The 19,007-nt window shown below is 35.3% G+C and overlaps 1 protein-coding gene across 1 annotated transcript in view; it reads right to left on the reverse strand.

The window, feature by feature from the left end:
- Nucleotides 1-104: 104 nt before the first annotated feature.
- Nucleotides 105-19,007, reverse strand: part of cyb5r3 (cytochrome b5 reductase 3) — a 38,859-nt gene continuing 19,956 nt past the window's right edge. Inside the window, exon 9 of the mRNA XM_068717223.1 lies at nucleotides 105-785. Within this exon, the coding sequence (XP_068573324.1) occupies nucleotides 613-785 (173 nt within the window). The 3' untranslated portion in view covers nucleotides 105-612. The remainder of the gene's footprint in view (nucleotides 786-19,007) is intronic.

Below are 19,007 nucleotides of genomic sequence, written 5' to 3' on the forward strand. Positions count from 1 at the left end.
TTTCTTTGTCTTCACTTTTAGTAGCAGCTTCTTAAACAGCTCAGGTAGATGTTACAATGGTTACAATCAAACATTTGTAAATGAGGGAGAGTTAAAGCATCAAATGTTATAGCAATTCTTTTTTAATATTGCATATCCACACAAGTAGCCAGATTTGCAGCAAAGACTTCATGTCAGTAATCACATCACTGAGAACATGTTTTAGCAAAATATTGACATCTTTGACGCGACGATAGAGGGGGCAGGTTTAACATTTGCAACAGCAATAATGGATTAAATAATACAATTCTGCATAAATGAAGCATGTGGTTGAGATTCTTAGAGATGCATAAAAAAAGCTTCGCAAGTGTTAAGGCACTCAGAAAACAGCCAAACCTCAACTCCTGCTATTGTTGCAAACAGATTTGTAATCACATCCAAACTTTCCATCTTTAATCCCAAATACCTTCCCTTCCCCCTTCAGTGACACTTACTTATTACATTAATTGGTCCGTGCTGTGACGCTGTTGCATGATTATATCATAAATATTGTATACAAAGCGCAATACCACTGCAACTGTACGAGTGCGTTAATGCTTTCAGGGTAGAGGATATAACCTAACGCCCAGACGTCTAGAAGTTGAACCTGCGGCTGCTGGAATGTCCGACTTTGTCCAGATTGGGGTTGCAGGCGAACTGGATCATGGGCGGAGGTCCACACATCAGGACGAGACTGTCGTCACTGGGAGGAGGCAGGTGTTCCCTCACCATGTCTTCACTGATGAAGCCTTGGCTGTACTCCCAGTCTGAAAGACAGAAAATGTACCAATGTTTAAATAAGACTTAATGTAACAGTTTATTAGGATTCTTATTTGCTTTTTCCGACACGCTATACTATGCCCAATGTCTAATCATTCTTTCCATTGAAACATGTAAGGAAGACGGACCAAAGACATTACATTTCTGAACTGGGAGATGAGAAGCACATGGTCAACAAATTTGTGTTTTTTGTTCAGTGAAGAATAAAGGTGTTACTGATAGGAGCAGTCTGTTTTTGTCCTTGTACAACAACATACATGCTATACTATGAATGTTTTTCACTTCTTTCTACAGCTATACTATGACCGTTTTTCATCTTTTTCCACAGGCTATACTATGACTTCTTTCGACATGCTATACAATGAATGTTTTTCACTTTTTTCGGCAGGCTATATATACTATAACCGTTTTTGACAGGCTATACTATGACCGGTTTTCGACATAATATACTATGACCGTTTTTTTAACTTCTTCCGACATGCTATTCTATGACTGTTTTTCACTGTTTTCGACATGCTAAACTATGACTGTTTTCAACAGGCTATATTATGACTGTTTTTCACTTCTTTCTACATGCTATACTATGAATGTTTTTCACTTCTTTCTACAGGCTATACTATAACCGTTTTCGACATGCTATACTATAACCGTTTATCACTTTTTTCCACATCCTACACTATGACCGTTTTTAAATTTTTTCCACAGGCTATACTATAACTGTTTTCGACATAATATACTACAATTGTTTTTTGACTTTTTCGACATGCTATACTATGACTGTTTTTCACTTTTTTCGGCAGGCTATATTGTGACTGTTTTCGACAGGCTATACTATGACCGTTTTTTACTTTTTTCAACAGGCTATACTATGACCGTTTATCACTTTTTTCGACAGGCTATACTATGACCGGTTTTCGACATAATATACTATGACCGTTTTTTTAACTTCTTCCGACATGCTAAACTATGACTGTTTTCAACATGCTATACTATGAATGTTTTTCACTTTTTTCGGCAGGCTATATATACTATAACCGTTTTCGACAGGCTATACTATGACCGGTTTTCGACATAATATACTATGACCGTTTTTTTAACTTCTTCCGACATGCTATACTATGACTGTTTTTCACTTTTTTCGACATGCTATATTATGACTGTTTTTCATCTTTTTCCACAGGCTATACTATGACTGCTTTCGACATGCTAAACTATGACTGTTTTCAACATGCTATACTATGAATGTTTTTCACTTGTTTCTACATGCTACACTATGACCGTTTTTAAATTTTTTCGACAGGCTATACTATAACTGTTTTCGACATAATATACTACAATTGTTTTTTGACTTTTTCGACATGCTATACTATGACTGTTTTTCACTTTTTTCGGCAGGCTATATTGTGACTGTTTTCGACAGGCTATACTGTGACTGTTTTCAACATGCTATACTATGAATGTTTTTCACTTTTTTCTACATGCTATACTATGACCGTTTATCACTTTTTTCGACAGGCTATACTATGACCGTTTTTTAACTTCTTTCGACATGCTAAACTATGACTGTTTTCAACATGCTATACTATGAATGTTTTTCACTTTTTTCGGCAGGCTATATATACTATAACCGTTTTCGACAGGCTATACTATGACCGGTTTTCGACATAATATACTATGACCGTTTTTTTAACTTCTTCCGACATGCTAAACTATGACTGTTTTCAACATGCTATACTATGAATGTTTTTCACTTTTTTCGGCAGGCTATATATACTATAACCGTTTTCGACAGGCTATACTATGACCGGTTTTCGACATAATATACTATGACCGTTTTTTTAACTTCTTCCGACATGCTATACTATGACTGTTTTTCACTTTTTTCGACATGCTATATTATGACTGTTTTTCATCTTTTTCCACAGGCTATACTATGACTGCTTTTGACATGCTAAACTATGACTGTTTTCAACATGCTATACTATGAATGTTTTTCACTTGTTTCTACATGCTACACTATGACCGTTTTTAAATTTTTTCGACAGGCTATACTATAACTGTTTTCGACATAATATACTACAATTGTTTTTTGACTTTTTCGACATGCTATACTATGACTGTTTTTCACTTTTTTCGGCAGGCTATATTGTGACTGTTTTCGACAGGCTATACTGTGACTGTTTTCAACATGCTATACTATGAATGTTTTTCACTTTTTTCTACATGCTATACTATGACCGTTTATCACTTTTTTCGACAGGCTATACCATAACCGTTTTCGACAGGCTATACTATGACCGTTTTTTAACTTCTTCCGACATGCTATTCTATGACTGTTGTTCACTTTTTTCGACATGCTAAACTATGACTGTTTTTCACTTCTTTCTACATGCTATACTATGACCGTTTATCACTTTTTTCGACATGCTATACTATGACTGTTTTCAACAGGCTATACTATGAATGTTTTTCACTTCTTTCTACAGGCTATACTATGACTTTTTTCGACAGGCTGTACTATGACCGTTTTTCGACATGCTATACTATGACCGTTTTCGACATGCTATACTATAACCGTTTTCGACATGCTATACTATGACTGTTTTCGACATGCTATACTATAACCGTTTTCGACATGCTATACTATGACTGCTTTCGACAGGCTATACTGTGACTGTTTTTTGACTTTTTTCGACAGGCTATACTATGACCGTTTTTCTATGCTTTCGACAGGCTATACTATGACTGTTTTCGACATGCTATACTATGACTGTTTTTCACTTTTTTCGACAGGCTATACTATGACTGTTTTCAACAGGCTATACTATGACTGTTTTCGACAGGCTATACTATGACTATTTTCGACATGCTATACTATGACTGTTTTTTGAGTTTTTTCGACAGGCTATACTATGACTGTTTTCGACAGGCTATACTATGACTATTTTCGACATGCTATACTATGACTGTTTTTTGAGTTTTTTTCGACAGGCTATACTATGACCGTTTTTTACTTTTTTCAACAGGCTATACTATGACTGCTTTCAACAGGCTATACTATGACTGTTTTCGACATGCTATACTATCACTGTTTTTTGACTTTTTTCGACAGGCTATACTATGACCGTTTTTCACTTTTTTCAACAGGCTATACTATGACTGCTTTCAACATGCTACACTTTGACTGTTTTCAACATGCTATACGATGACCGTTTTTCACTTTTTTGACAGGCTATACTATGTCTCCTTTCGACAGGCTATACTATGTCTGTTTTCGACATGCTATACTATGACCGTTTTTCACTTTTTTCGACATTCTATACTATGACAACAGGGCTGCCTTTCAATCAGAGGGTCGTTGGTTCAATTCCCGGCTCCTGATCTGCTAGTCTCATGTAAATGTGTCCTTCAGCAAGACACTTAACCCCAAAATACTATTGCTATGACTTTTTTTCGACATACTATACTATGACTGTTTTTTCACTTTTCAACAGGCTATACTATGACTGTTTTCAACAGGCTATACTATGACTGTTTTCGACATGCTATACTATCACTGTTTTTTGACTTTTTTCGACATGCTATACTATGACCGTTTTTCAATTTTTTCGACAGGCTATACTATGACTGCTTTCGACAGGCTATACTATGACTGTTTTCGACATGCTATACTATGACTGTTTTTCACTTTTTTCGACAGGCTATACTATGACTGTTTTCGACAGGCTATACTATGACTATTTTCGACATGCTATACTATGACTGTTTTTTGAGCTTTTTCGACATGCTATACTATGACTGTTTTTCACTTTTTTCGACAGGCTATACTATGACTGCTTTCGACAGGCGAAACTATGACTGTTTTCGACAGGCTATACTATGACTGTTTTCGACATGCTATACTATGACTGTTTTTTGAGTTTTTTCGACAGGCTATACTATGACTGCTTTCAACAGGCTATACTATGACTGTTTTTCACTTTTTTCGACAGGCTATACTATGACTGCTTTCGACAGGCTATACTATGACTGTTTTCGACATGCTATACTATGACTGTTTTTCACTTTTTTCGACAGGCTATACTATGACTGTTTTCGACAGGCTATACTATGACTGCTTTCAACAGGCTATACTATGACTGTTTTCGACATGCTATACTATGACCGTTTTTCACTTTTTTCGACATGCTATACTGTGACCGTTTTTCACTTTTTTCGACAGGCTATACTATGACTGTTTTCGACAGGCTATACTATGACTATTTTCGACATGCTATACTATGACTGTTTTTTGAGTTTTTTCGACAGGCTATACTATGACCGTTTTTTACTTTTTTCAACAGGCTATACTATGACTGCTTTCAACAGGCTATACTATGACTGTTTTTCACTTTTTTCGACAGGCTATACTATGACTGCTTTCGACAGGCTATACTATGACTGTTTTCGACATGCTATACTATGACTGTTTTTCACTTTTTTCGACAGGCTATACTATGACTGTTTTCGACAGGCTATACTATGACTGCTTTCAACAGGCTATACTATGACTGTTTTCGACATGCTATACTATGACCGTTTTTCACTTTTTTCGACATGCTATACTGTGACCGTTTTTCACTTTTTTCGACAGGCTATACTATGACTGTTTTCGACAGGCTATACTATGACTATTTTCGACATGCTATACTATGACTGTTTTTTGAGTTTTTTCGACAGGCTATACTATGACCGTTTTTCACTTTTTTCGACATGCTATACTGTGACCGTTTTTCACTTTTTTCGACAGGCTATACTATGACTGTTTTCGACAGGCTATACTATGACTGCTTTCAACAGGCTATACTATGACTGTTTTTCACTTTTTTCGACAGGCTATACTATAACTGTTTTCGACATAATATACTACAATTGTTTTTTGACTTTTTCGACATGCTATACTATGACTGTTTTTCACTTTTTTCGGCAGGCTATATTGTGACTGTTTTCGACAGGCTATACTGTGACTGTTTTCAACATGCTATACTATGAATGTTTTTCACTTTTTTCTACATGCTATACTATGACCGTTTATCACTTTTTTCGACAGGCTATACTATGACCGGTTTTCGACATAATATACTATGACCGTTTTTTTAACTTCTTCCGACATGCTAAACTATGACTGTTTTCAACATGCTATACTATGAATGTTTTTCACTTTTTTCGGCAGGCTATATATACTATAACCGTTTTCGACAGGCTATACTATGACCGGTTTTCGACATAATATACTATGACCGTTTTTTTAACTTCTTCCGACATGCTATACTATGACTGTTTTTCACTTTTTTCGACATGCTATATTATGACTGTTTTTCATCTTTTTCCACAGGCTATACTATGACTGCTTTCGACATGCTAAACTATGACTGTTTTCAACATGCTATACTATGAATGTTTTTCACTTGTTTCTACATGCTACACTATGACCGTTTTTAAATTTTTTCGACAGGCTATACTATAACTGTTTTCGACATAATATACTACAATTGTTTTTTGACTTTTTCGACATGCTATACTATGACTGTTTTTCACTTTTTTCGGCAGGCTATATTGTGACTGTTTTCGACAGGCTATACTGTGACTGTTTTCAACATGCTATACTATGAATGTTTTTCACTTTTTTCTACATGCTATACTATGACCGTTTATCACTTTTTTCGACAGGCTATACCATAACCGTTTTCGACAGGCTATACTATGACCGTTTTTTAACTTCTTCCGACATGCTATTCTATGACTGTTGTTCACTTTTTTCGACATGCTATACTATGACTGTTTTCAACAGGCTATACTATGAATGTTTTTCACTTCTTTCTACAGGCTATACTATGACTTTTTTCGACAGGCTGTACTATGACCGTTTTTCGACATGCTATACTATGACCGTTTTCGACATGCTATACTATAACCGTTTTCGACATGCTATACTATGACTGTTTTCGACATGCTATACTATAACCGTTTTCGACATGCTATACTATGACTGCTTTCGACAGGCTATACTGTGACTGTTTTTTGACTTTTTTCGACAGGCTATACTATGACCGTTTTTCTATGCTTTCGACAGGCTATACTATGACTGTTTTCGACATGCTATACTATGACTGTTTTTCACTTTTTTCGACAGGCTATACTATGACTGTTTTCAACAGGCTATACTATGACTGTTTTCGACAGGCTATACTATGACTATTTTCGACATGCTATACTATGACTGTTTTTTGAGTTTTTTCGACAGGCTATACTATGACTGTTTTCGACAGGCTATACTATGACTATTTTCGACATGCTATACTATGACTGTTTTTTGAGTTTTTTTCGACAGGCTATACTATGACCGTTTTTTACTTTTTTCAACAGGCTATACTATGACTGCTTTCAACAGGCTATACTATGACTGTTTTCGACATGCTATACTATCACTGTTTTTTGACTTTTTTCGACAGGCTATACTATGACCGTTTTTCACTTTTTTCAACAGGCTATACTATGACTGCTTTCAACATGCTACACTTTGACTGTTTTCAACATGCTATACGATGACCGTTTTTCACTTTTTTGACAGGCTATACTATGTCTCCTTTCGACAGGCTATACTATGTCTGTTTTCGACATGCTATACTATGACCGTTTTTCACTTTTTTCGACATTCTATACTATGACAACAGGGCTGCCTTTCAATCAGAGGGTCGTTGGTTCAATTCCCGGCTCCTGATCTGCTAGTCTCATGTAAATGTGTCCTTCAGCAAGACACTTAACCCCAAAATACTATTGCTATGACTTTTTTTCGACATACTATACTATGACTGTTTTTTCACTTTTCAACAGGCTATACTATGACTGTTTTCAACAGGCTATACTATGACTGTTTTCGACATGCTATACTATCACTGTTTTTTGACTTTTTTCGACATGCTATACTATGACCGTTTTTCAATTTTTTCGACAGGCTATACTATGACTGCTTTCGACAGGCTATACTATGACTGTTTTCGACATGCTATACTATGACTGTTTTTCACTTTTTTCGACAGGCTATACTATGACTGTTTTCGACAGGCTATACTATGACTATTTTCGACATGCTATACTATGACTGTTTTTTGAGCTTTTTCGACATGCTATACTATGACTGTTTTTCACTTTTTTCGACAGGCTATACTATGACTGCTTTCGACAGGCGAAACTATGACTGTTTTCGACAGGCTATACTATGACTGTTTTCGACATGCTATACTATGACTGTTTTTTGAGTTTTTTCGACAGGCTATACTATGACTGTTTTCGACATGCTATACTATGACCGTTTTTCTATTTTTTCGACATGCTATACTATGACTGCTTTCGACAGGCTATACTATGACTGTTTTTCACTTTTTTCGACAGGCTATACTATGACTGTTTTCGACATGCTATACTGTGACTGTTTTTTGACTTTTTTCGACATGCTATACTATGACTGTTTTTTGAGTTTTTTCGACATGCTATACTGTGACCGTTTTTCTATTTTTTCGACATGCTATACTATGACTGCTTTCGACAGGCTATACTATGACTGTTTTTCACTTTTTTCGACAGGCTATACTATGACTGTTTTCAACAGGCTATACTATGACTGCTTTCAACAGGCTATACTATGACTGTTTTCGACATGCTATACTATGACCGTTTTTCACTTTTTTCGACATGCTATACTGTGACCGTTTTTCACTTTTTTCGACAGGCTATACTATGACTGTTTTCGACAGGCTATACTATGACTATTTTCGACATGCTATACTATGACTGTTTTTTGAGTTTTTTCGACAGGCTATACTATGACCGTTTTTTACTTTTTTCAACAGGCTATACTATGACTGCTTTCAACAGGCTATACTATGACTGTTTTTCACTTTTTTCGACAGGCTATACTATGACTGCTTTCGACAGGCTATACTATGACTGTTTTCGACATGCTATACTATGACTGTTTTTCACTTTTTTCGACAGGCTATACTATGACTGTTTTCGACAGGCTATACTATGACTGCTTTCAACAGGCTATACTATGACTGTTTTCGACATGCTATACTATGACCGTTTTTCACTTTTTTCGACATGCTATACTGTGACCGTTTTTCACTTTTTTCGACAGGCTATACTATGACTGTTTTCGACAGGCTATACTATGACTATTTTCGACATGCTATACTATGACTGTTTTTTGAGTTTTTTCGACAGGCTATACTATGACCGTTTTTTACTTTTTTCAACAGGCTATACTATGACTGCTTTCAACAGGCTATACTATGACTGTTTTTCACTTTTTTCGACAGGCTATACTATGACTGCTTTCGACAGGCTATACTATGACTGTTTTCGACATGCTATACTATGACTGTTTTTCACTTTTTTCGACAGGCTATACTATGACTGTTTTCGACAGGCTATACTATGACTGCTTTCAACAGGCTATACTATGACTGTTTTCGACATGCTATACTATGACCGTTTTTCACTTTTTTCGACATGCTATACTGTGACCGTTTTTCACTTTTTTCGACAGGCTATACTATGACTGTTTTCGACAGGCTATACTATGACTATTTTCGACATGCTATACTATGACTGTTTTTTGAGTTTTTTCGACAGGCTATACTATGACCGTTTTTTACTTTTTTCAACAGGCTATACTATGACTGCTTTCAACAGGCTATACTATGACTGTTTTTCACTTTTTTCGACAGGCTATACTATGACTGCTTTCGACAGGCTATACTATGACTGTTTTCGACATGCTAAACTATGACTGTTTTCAACAGGCTATATTATGACTGTTTTTCACTTCTTTCTACATGCTATACTATGAATGTTTTTCACTTCTTTCTACAGCTATACTATGACCGTTTTTCATCTTTTTCCACAGGCTATACTATGACTTCTTTCGACATGCTATACAATGAATGTTTTTCACTTTTTTCGGCAGGCTATATATACTATAACCGTTTTTGACAGGCTATACTATGACCGGTTTTCGACATAATATACTATGACCGTTTTTTTAACTTCTTCCGACATGCTATTCTATGACTGTTTTTCACTGTTTTCGACATGCTAAACTATGACTGTTTTCAACAGGCTATATTATGACTGTTTTTCACTTCTTTCTACATGCTATACTATGAATGTTTTTCACTTCTTTCTACAGGCTATACTATAACCGTTTTCGACATGCTATACTATAACCGTTTATCACTTTTTTCCACATCCTACACTATGACCGTTTTTCATCTTTTTCCACAGGCTATACTACGACCGTTTTTCACTTTTTTCGACATGCTAAACTATGACTGTTTTCAACAGGCTATACTATGACTGTTTTCGACATGCTATATTATGACCGTTTTTAAATTTTTTCGACAGGCTATACTATAACTGTTTTCGACATAATATACTACAATTGTTTTTTGACTTTTTCGACATGCTATACTATGACTGTTTTTCACTTTTTTCGGCAGGCTATATTGTGACTGTTTTCGACAGGCTATACTGTGACTGTTTTCAACATGCTATACTATGAATGTTTTTCACTTTTTTCTACATGCTATACTATGACCGTTTATCACTTTTTTCGACAGGCTATACTATGACCGTTTTTTAACTTCTTTCGACATGCTAAACTATGACTGTTTTCAACATGCTATACTATGAATGTTTTTCACTTTTTTCGGCAGGCTATATATACTATAACCGTTTTCGACAGGCTATACTATGACCGGTTTTCGACATAATATACTATGACCGTTTTTTTAACTTCTTCCGACATGCTAAACTATGACTGTTTTCAACATGCTATACTATGAATGTTTTTCACTTTTTTCGGCAGGCTATATATACTATAACCGTTTTCGACAGGCTATACTATGACCGGTTTTCGACATAATATACTATGACCGTTTTTTTAACTTCTTCCGACATGCTATACTATGACTGTTTTTCACTTTTTTCGACATGCTATATTATGACTGTTTTTCATCTTTTTCCACAGGCTATACTATGACTGCTTTTGACATGCTAAACTATGACTGTTTTCAACATGCTATACTATGAATGTTTTTCACTTGTTTCTACATGCTACACTATGACCGTTTTTAAATTTTTTCGACAGGCTATACTATAACTGTTTTCGACATAATATACTACAATTGTTTTTTGACTTTTTCGACATGCTATACTATGACTGTTTTTCACTTTTTTCGGCAGGCTATATTGTGACTGTTTTCGACAGGCTATACTGTGACTGTTTTCAACATGCTATACTATGAATGTTTTTCACTTTTTTCTACATGCTATACTATGACCGTTTATCACTTTTTTCGACAGGCTATACTATGACCGTTTTTTAACTTCTTTCGACATGCTAAACTATGACTGTTTTCAACATGCTATACTATGAATGTTTTTCACTTTTTTCGGCAGGCTATATATACTATAACCGTTTTCGACAGGCTATACTATGACCGGTTTTCGACATAATATACTATGACCGTTTTTTTAACTTCTTCCGACATGCTAAACTATGACTGTTTTCAACATGCTATACTATGAATGTTTTTCACTTTTTTCGGCAGGCTATATATACTATAACCGTTTTCGACAGGCTATACTATGACCGGTTTTCGACATAATATACTATGACCGTTTTTTTAACTTCTTCCGACATGCTATACTATGACTGTTTTTCACTTTTTTCGACATGCTATATTATGACTGTTTTTCATCTTTTTCCACAGGCTATACTATGACTGCTTTTGACATGCTAAACTATGACTGTTTTCAACATGCTATACTATGACTGTTTTTCACTTTTTTCGACATGCTATACTATGACCGTTTATCACTTTTTTCGACAGGCTATACCATAACCGTTTTCGACAGGCTATACTATGACCGTTTTTTAACTTCTTCCGACATGCTATTCTATGACTGTTGTTCACTTTTTTCGACATGCTAAACTATGACTGTTTTTCACTTCTTTCTACATGCTATACTATGACCGTTTATCACTTTTTTCGACATGCTATACTATGACTGTTTTCAACAGGCTATACTATGAATGTTTTTCACTTCTTTCTACAGGCTATACTATGACTTTTTTCGACAGGCTGTACTATGACCGTTTTTCGACATGCTATACTATGACCGTTTTCGACATGCTATACTATAACCGTTTTCGACATGCTATACTATGACTGTTTTCGACATGCTATACTATAACCGTTTTCGACATGCTATACTATGACTGCTTTCGACAGGCTATACTGTGACTGTTTTTTTACTTTTTTCGACAGGCTATACTATGACCGTTTTTCTATGCTTTCGACAGGCTATACTATGACTGTTTTCGACATGCTATACTATGACTGTTTTTCACTTTTTTCGACAGGCTATACTATGACTGTTTTCAACAGGCTATACTATGACTGTTTTCGACAGGCTATACTATGACTATTTTCGACATGCTATACTATGACTGTTTTTTGAGTTTTTTCGACAGGCTATACTATGACTGTTTTCGACAGGCTATACTATGACTATTTTCGACATGCTATACTATGACTGTTTTTTGAGTTTTTTTCGACAGGCTATACTATGACCGTTTTTTACTTTTTTCAACAGGCTATACTATGACTGCTTTCAACAGGCTATACTATGACTGTTTTCGACATGCTATACTATCACTGTTTTTTGACTTTTTTCGACAGGCTATACTATGACCGTTTTTCACTTTTTTCAACAGGCTATACTATGACTGCTTTCAACATGCTACACTTTGACTGTTTTCAACATGCTATACGATGACCGTTTTTCACTTTTTTGACAGGCTATACTATGTCTCCTTTCGACAGGCTATACTATGTCTGTTTTCGACATGCTATACTATGACCGTTTTTCACTTTTTTCGACATTCTATACTATGACAACAGGGCTGCCTTTCAATCAGAGGGTCGTTGGTTCAATTCCCGGCTCCTGATCTGCTAGTCTCATGTAAATGTGTCCTTCAGCAAGACACTTAACCCCAAAATACTATTGCTATGACTTTTTTTCGACATACTATACTATGACTGTTTTTTCACTTTTCAACAGGCTATACTATGACTGTTTTCAACAGGCTATACTATGACTGTTTTCGACATGCTATACTATCACTGTTTTTTGACTTTTTTCGACATGCTATACTATGACCGTTTTTCAATTTTTTCGACAGGCTATACTATGACTGCTTTCGACAGGCTATACTATGACTGTTTTCGACATGCTATACTATGACTGTTTTTCACTTTTTTCGACAGGCTATACTATGACTGTTTTCGACAGGCTATACTATGACTATTTTCGACATGCTATACTATGACTGTTTTTTGAGCTTTTTCGACATGCTATACTATGACTGTTTTTCACTTTTTTCGACAGGCTATACTATGACTGCTTTCGACAGGCGAAACTATGACTGTTTTCGACAGGCTATACTATGACTGTTTTCGACATGCTATACTATGACTGTTTTTTGAGTTTTTTCGACAGGCTATACTATGACTGTTTTCGACATGCTATACTATGACCGTTTTTCTATTTTTTCGACATGCTATACTATGACTGCTTTCGACAGGCTATACTATGACTGCTTTCGACAGGCTATACTATGACTGTTTTTCACTTTTTTCGACAGGCTATACTATGACTGTTTTCGACATGCTATACTGTGACTGTTTTTTGACTTTTTTCGACATGCTATACTATGACTGTTTTTTGAGTTTTTTCGACATGCTATACTGTGACCGTTTTTCTATTTTTTCGACAGGCTATACTATGACTGCTTTCGACAGGCTATACTATGACTGTTTTCGACATGCTATACTATGACTGTTTTTCACTTTTTTCGACAGGCTATACTATGACTGTTTTCGACAGGCTATACTATGACTATTTTCGACATGCTATACTATGACTGTTTTTTGAGTTTTTTTCGACAGGCTATACTATGACCGTTTTTTACTTTTTTCAACAGGCTATACTATGACTGCTTTCAACAGGCTATACTATGACTGTTTTTCACTTTTTTCGACAGGCTATACTATGACTGCTTTCGACAGGCTATACTATGACTGTTTTCGACATGCTAAACTATGACTGTTTTCAACAGGCTATATTATGACTGTTTTTCACTTCTTTCTACATGCTATACTATGAATGTTTTTCACTTCTTTCTACAGCTATACTATGACCGTTTTTCATCTTTTTCCACAGGCTATACTATGACTTCTTTCGACATGCTATACAATGAATGTTTTTCACTTTTTTCGGCAGGCTATATATACTATAACCGTTTTTGACAGGCTATACTATGACCGGTTTTCGACATAATATACTATGACCGTTTTTTTAACTTCTTCCGACATGCTATTCTATGACTGTTTTTCACTGTTTTCGACATGCTAAACTATGACTGTTTTCAACAGGCTATATTATGACTGTTTTTCACTTCTTTCTACATGCTATACTATGAATGTTTTTCACTTCTTTCTACAGGCTATACTATAACCGTTTTCGACATGCTATACTATAACCGTTTATCACTTTTTTCCACATCCTACACTATGACCGTTTTTCATCTTTTTCCACAGGCTATACTACGACCGTTTTTCACTTTTTTCGACATGCTAAACTATGACTGTTTTCAACAGGCTATACTATGACTGTTTTCGACATGCTATATTATGACCGTTTTTAAATTTTTTCGACAGGCTATACTATAACTGTTTTCGACATAATATACTACAATTGTTTTTTGACTTTTTCGACATGCTATACTATGACTGTTTTTCACTTTTTTCGGCAGGCTATATTGTGACTGTTTTCGACAGGCTATACTGTGACTGTTTTTCACTTCTTTCTACATGCTATACTATGAATGTTTTTCACTTCTTTCTACAGCTATACTATGACCGTTTTTCATCTTTTTCCACAGGCTATACTATGACTTCTTTCGACATGCTATACAATGAATGTTTTTCACTTTTTTCGGCAGGCTATATATACTATAACCGTTTTTGACAGGCTATACTATGACCGGTTTTCGACATAATATACTATGACCGTTTTTTTAACTTCTTCCGACATGCTATTCTATGACTGTTTTTCACTGTTTTCGACATGCTAAACTATGACTGTTTTCAACAGGCTATATTATGACTGTTTTTCACTTCTTTCTACATGCTATACTATGAATGTTTTTCACTTCTTTCTACAGGCTATACTATAACCGTTTTCGACATGCTATACTATAACCGTTTATCACTTTTTTCCACATCCTACACTATGACCGTTTTTCATCTTTTTCCACAGGCTATACTACGACCGTTTTTCACTTTTTTCGACATGCTAAACTATGACTGTTTTCGACATGCTATATTATGACCGTTTTTAAATTTTTTCGACAGGCTATACTATAACTGTTTTCGACATAATATACTACAATTGTTTTTTGACTTTTTCGACATGCTATACTATGACTGTTTTTCACTTTTTTCGGCAGGCTATATTGTGACTGTTTTCGACAGGCTATACTGTGACTGTTTTCAACATGCTATACTATGAATGTTTTTCACTTTTTTCTACATGCTATACTATGACCGTTTATCACTTTTTTCGACAGGCTATACTATGACCGGTTTTCGACATAATATACTATGACCGTTTTTTTAACTTCTTCCGACATGCTAAACTATGACTGTTTTCAACATGCTATACTATGAATGTTTTTCACTTTTTTCGGCAGGCTATATATACTATAACCGTTTTCGACAGGCTATACTATGACCGGTTTTCGACATAATATACTATGACCGTTTTTTTAACTTCTTCCGACATGCTATACTATGACTGTTTTTCACTTTTTTCGACATGCTATATTATGACTGTTTTTCATCTTTTTCCACAGGCTATACTATGACTGCTTTCGACATGCTAAACTATGACTGTTTTCAACATGCTATACTATGAATGTTTTTCACTTGTTTCTACATGCTACACTATGACCGTTTTTAAATTTTTTCGACAGGCTATACTATAACTGTTTTCGACATAATATACTACAATTGTTTTTTGACTTTTTCGACATGCTATACTATGACTGTTTTTCACTTTTTTCGGCAGGCTATATTGTGACTGTTTTCGACAGGCTATACTGTGACTGTTTTCAACATGCTATACTATGAATGTTTTTCACTTTTTTCTACATGCTATACTATGACCGTTTATCACTTTTTTCGACAGGCTATACTATGACCGTTTTTTAACTTCTTTCGACATGCTAAACTATGACTGTTTTCAACATGCTATACTATGAATGTTTTTCACTTTTTTCGGCAGGCTATATATACTATAACCGTTTTCGACAGGCTATACTATGACCGGTTTTCGACATAATATACTATGACCGTTTTTTTAACTTCTTCCGACATGCTAAACTATGACTGTTTTCAACATGCTATACTATGAATGTTTTTCACTTTTTTCGGCAGGCTATATATACTATAACCGTTTTCGACAGGCTATACTATGACCGGTTTTCGACATAATATACTATGACCGTTTTTTTAACTTCTTCCGACATGCTATACTATGACTGTTTTTCACTTTTTTCGACATGCTATATTATGACTGTTTTTCATCTTTTTCCACAGGCTATACTATGACTGCTTTTGACATGCTAAACTATGACTGTTTTCAACATGCTATACTATGAATGTTTTTCACTTGTTTCTACATGCTACACTATGACCGTTTTTAAATTTTTTCGACAGGCTATACTATAACTGTTTTCGACATAATATACTACAATTGTTTTTTGACTTTTTCGACATGCTATACTATGACTGTTTTTCACTTTTTTCGGCAGGCTATATTGTGACTGTTTTCGACAGGCTATACTGTGACTGTTTTCAACATGCTATACTATGAATGTTTTTCACTTTTTTCTACATGCTATACTATGACCGTTTATCACTTTTTTCGACAGGCTATACTATGACCGTTTTTTAACTTCTTTCGACATGCTAAACTATGACTGTTTTCAACATGCTATACTATGAATGTTTTTCACTTTTTTCGGCAGGCTATATATACTATAACCGTTTTCGACAGGCTATACTATGACCGGTTTTCGACATAATATACTATGACCGTTTTTTTAACTTCTTCCGACATGCTAAACTATGACTGTTTTCAACATGCTATACTATGAATGTTTTTCACTTTTTTCGGCAGGCTATATATACTATAACCGTTTTCGACAGGCTATACTATGACCGGTTTTCGACATAATATACTATGACCGTTTTTTTAACTTCTTCCGACATGCTATACTATGACTGTTTTTCACTTTTTTCGACATGCTATATTATGACTGTTTTTCATCTTTTTCCACAGGCTATACTATGACTGCTTTTGACATGCTAAACTATGACTGTTTTCAACATGCTATACTATGACTGTTTTTCACTTTTTTCGACATGCTATACTATGACCGTTTATCACTTTTTTCGACAGGCTATACCATAACCGTTTTCGACAGGCTATACTATGACCGTTTTTTAACTTCTTCCGACATGCTATTCTATGACTGTTGTTCACTTTTTTCGACATGCTAAACTATGACTGTTTTTCACTTCTTTCTACATGCTATACTATGACCGTTTATCACTTTTTTCGACATGCTATACTATGACTGTTTTCAACAGGCTATACTATGAATGTTTTTCACTTCTTTCTACAGGCTATACTATGACTTTTTTCGACAGGCTGTACTATGACCGTTTTTCGACATGCTATACTATGACCGTTTTCGACATGCTATACTATAACCGTTTTCGACATGCTATACTATGACTGTTTTCGACATGCTATACTATAACCGTTTTCGACATGCTATACTATGACTGCTTTCGACAGGCTATACTGTGACTGTTTTTTGACTTTTTTCGACAGGCTATACTATGACCGTTTTTCTATGCTTTCGACAGGCTATACTATGACTGTTTTCGACATGCTATACTATGACTGTTTTTCACTTTTTTCGACAGGCTATACTATGACTGTTTTCAACAGGCTATACTATGACTGTTTTCGACAGGCTATACTATGACTATTTTCGACATGCTATACTATGACTGTTTTTTGAGTTTTTTCGACAGGCTATACTATGACTGTTTTCGACAGGCTATACTATGACTATTTTCGACATGCTATACTATGACTGTTTTTTGAGTTTTTTTCGACAGGCTATACTATGACCGTTTTTTACTTTTTTCAACAGGCTATACTATGACTGCTTTCAACAGGCTATACTATGACTGTTTTCGACATGCTATACTATCACTGTTTTTTGACTTTTTTCGACAGGCTATACTATGACCGTTTTTCACTTTTTTCAACAGGCTATACTATGACTGCTTTCAACATGCTACACTTTGACTGTTTTCAACATGCTATACGATGACCGTTTTTCACTTTTTTGACAGGCTATACTATGTCTCCTTTCGACAGGCTATACTATGTCTGTTTTCGACATGCTATACTATGACCGTTTTTCACTTTTTTCGACATTCTATACTATGACAACAGGGCTGCCTTTCAATCAGAGGGTCGTTGGTTCAATTCCCGGCTCCTGATCTGCTAGTCTCATGTAAATGTGTCCTTCAGCAAGACACTTAACCCCAAAATACTATTGCTATGACTTTTTTTCGACATACTATACTATGACTGTTTTTTCACTTTTCAACAGGCTATACTATGACTGTTTTCAACAGGCTATACTATGACTGTTTTCGACATGCTATACTATCACTGTTTTTTGACTTTTTTCGACATGCTATACTATGACCGTTTTTCAATTTTTTCGACAGGCTATACTATGACTGCTTTCGACAGGCTATACTATGACTGTTTTCGACATGCTATACTATGACTGTTTTTCACTTTTTTCGACAGGCTATACTATGACTGTTTTCGACAGGCTATACTATGACTATTTTCGACATGCTATACTATGACTGTTTTTTGAGCTTTTTCGACATGCTATACTATGACTGTTTTTCACTTTTTTCGACAGGCTATACTATGAC

The sequence above is a fragment of the Cebidichthys violaceus genome, unplaced genomic scaffold (genome assembly GCF_023349555.1).
Source record: "Cebidichthys violaceus isolate CVI_PGR_0920_01 unplaced genomic scaffold, fCebVio1.0.p SCAF_21, whole genome shotgun sequence".
NCBI classification, from domain to species: domain Eukaryota; kingdom Metazoa; phylum Chordata; class Actinopteri; order Perciformes; family Stichaeidae; genus Cebidichthys; species Cebidichthys violaceus.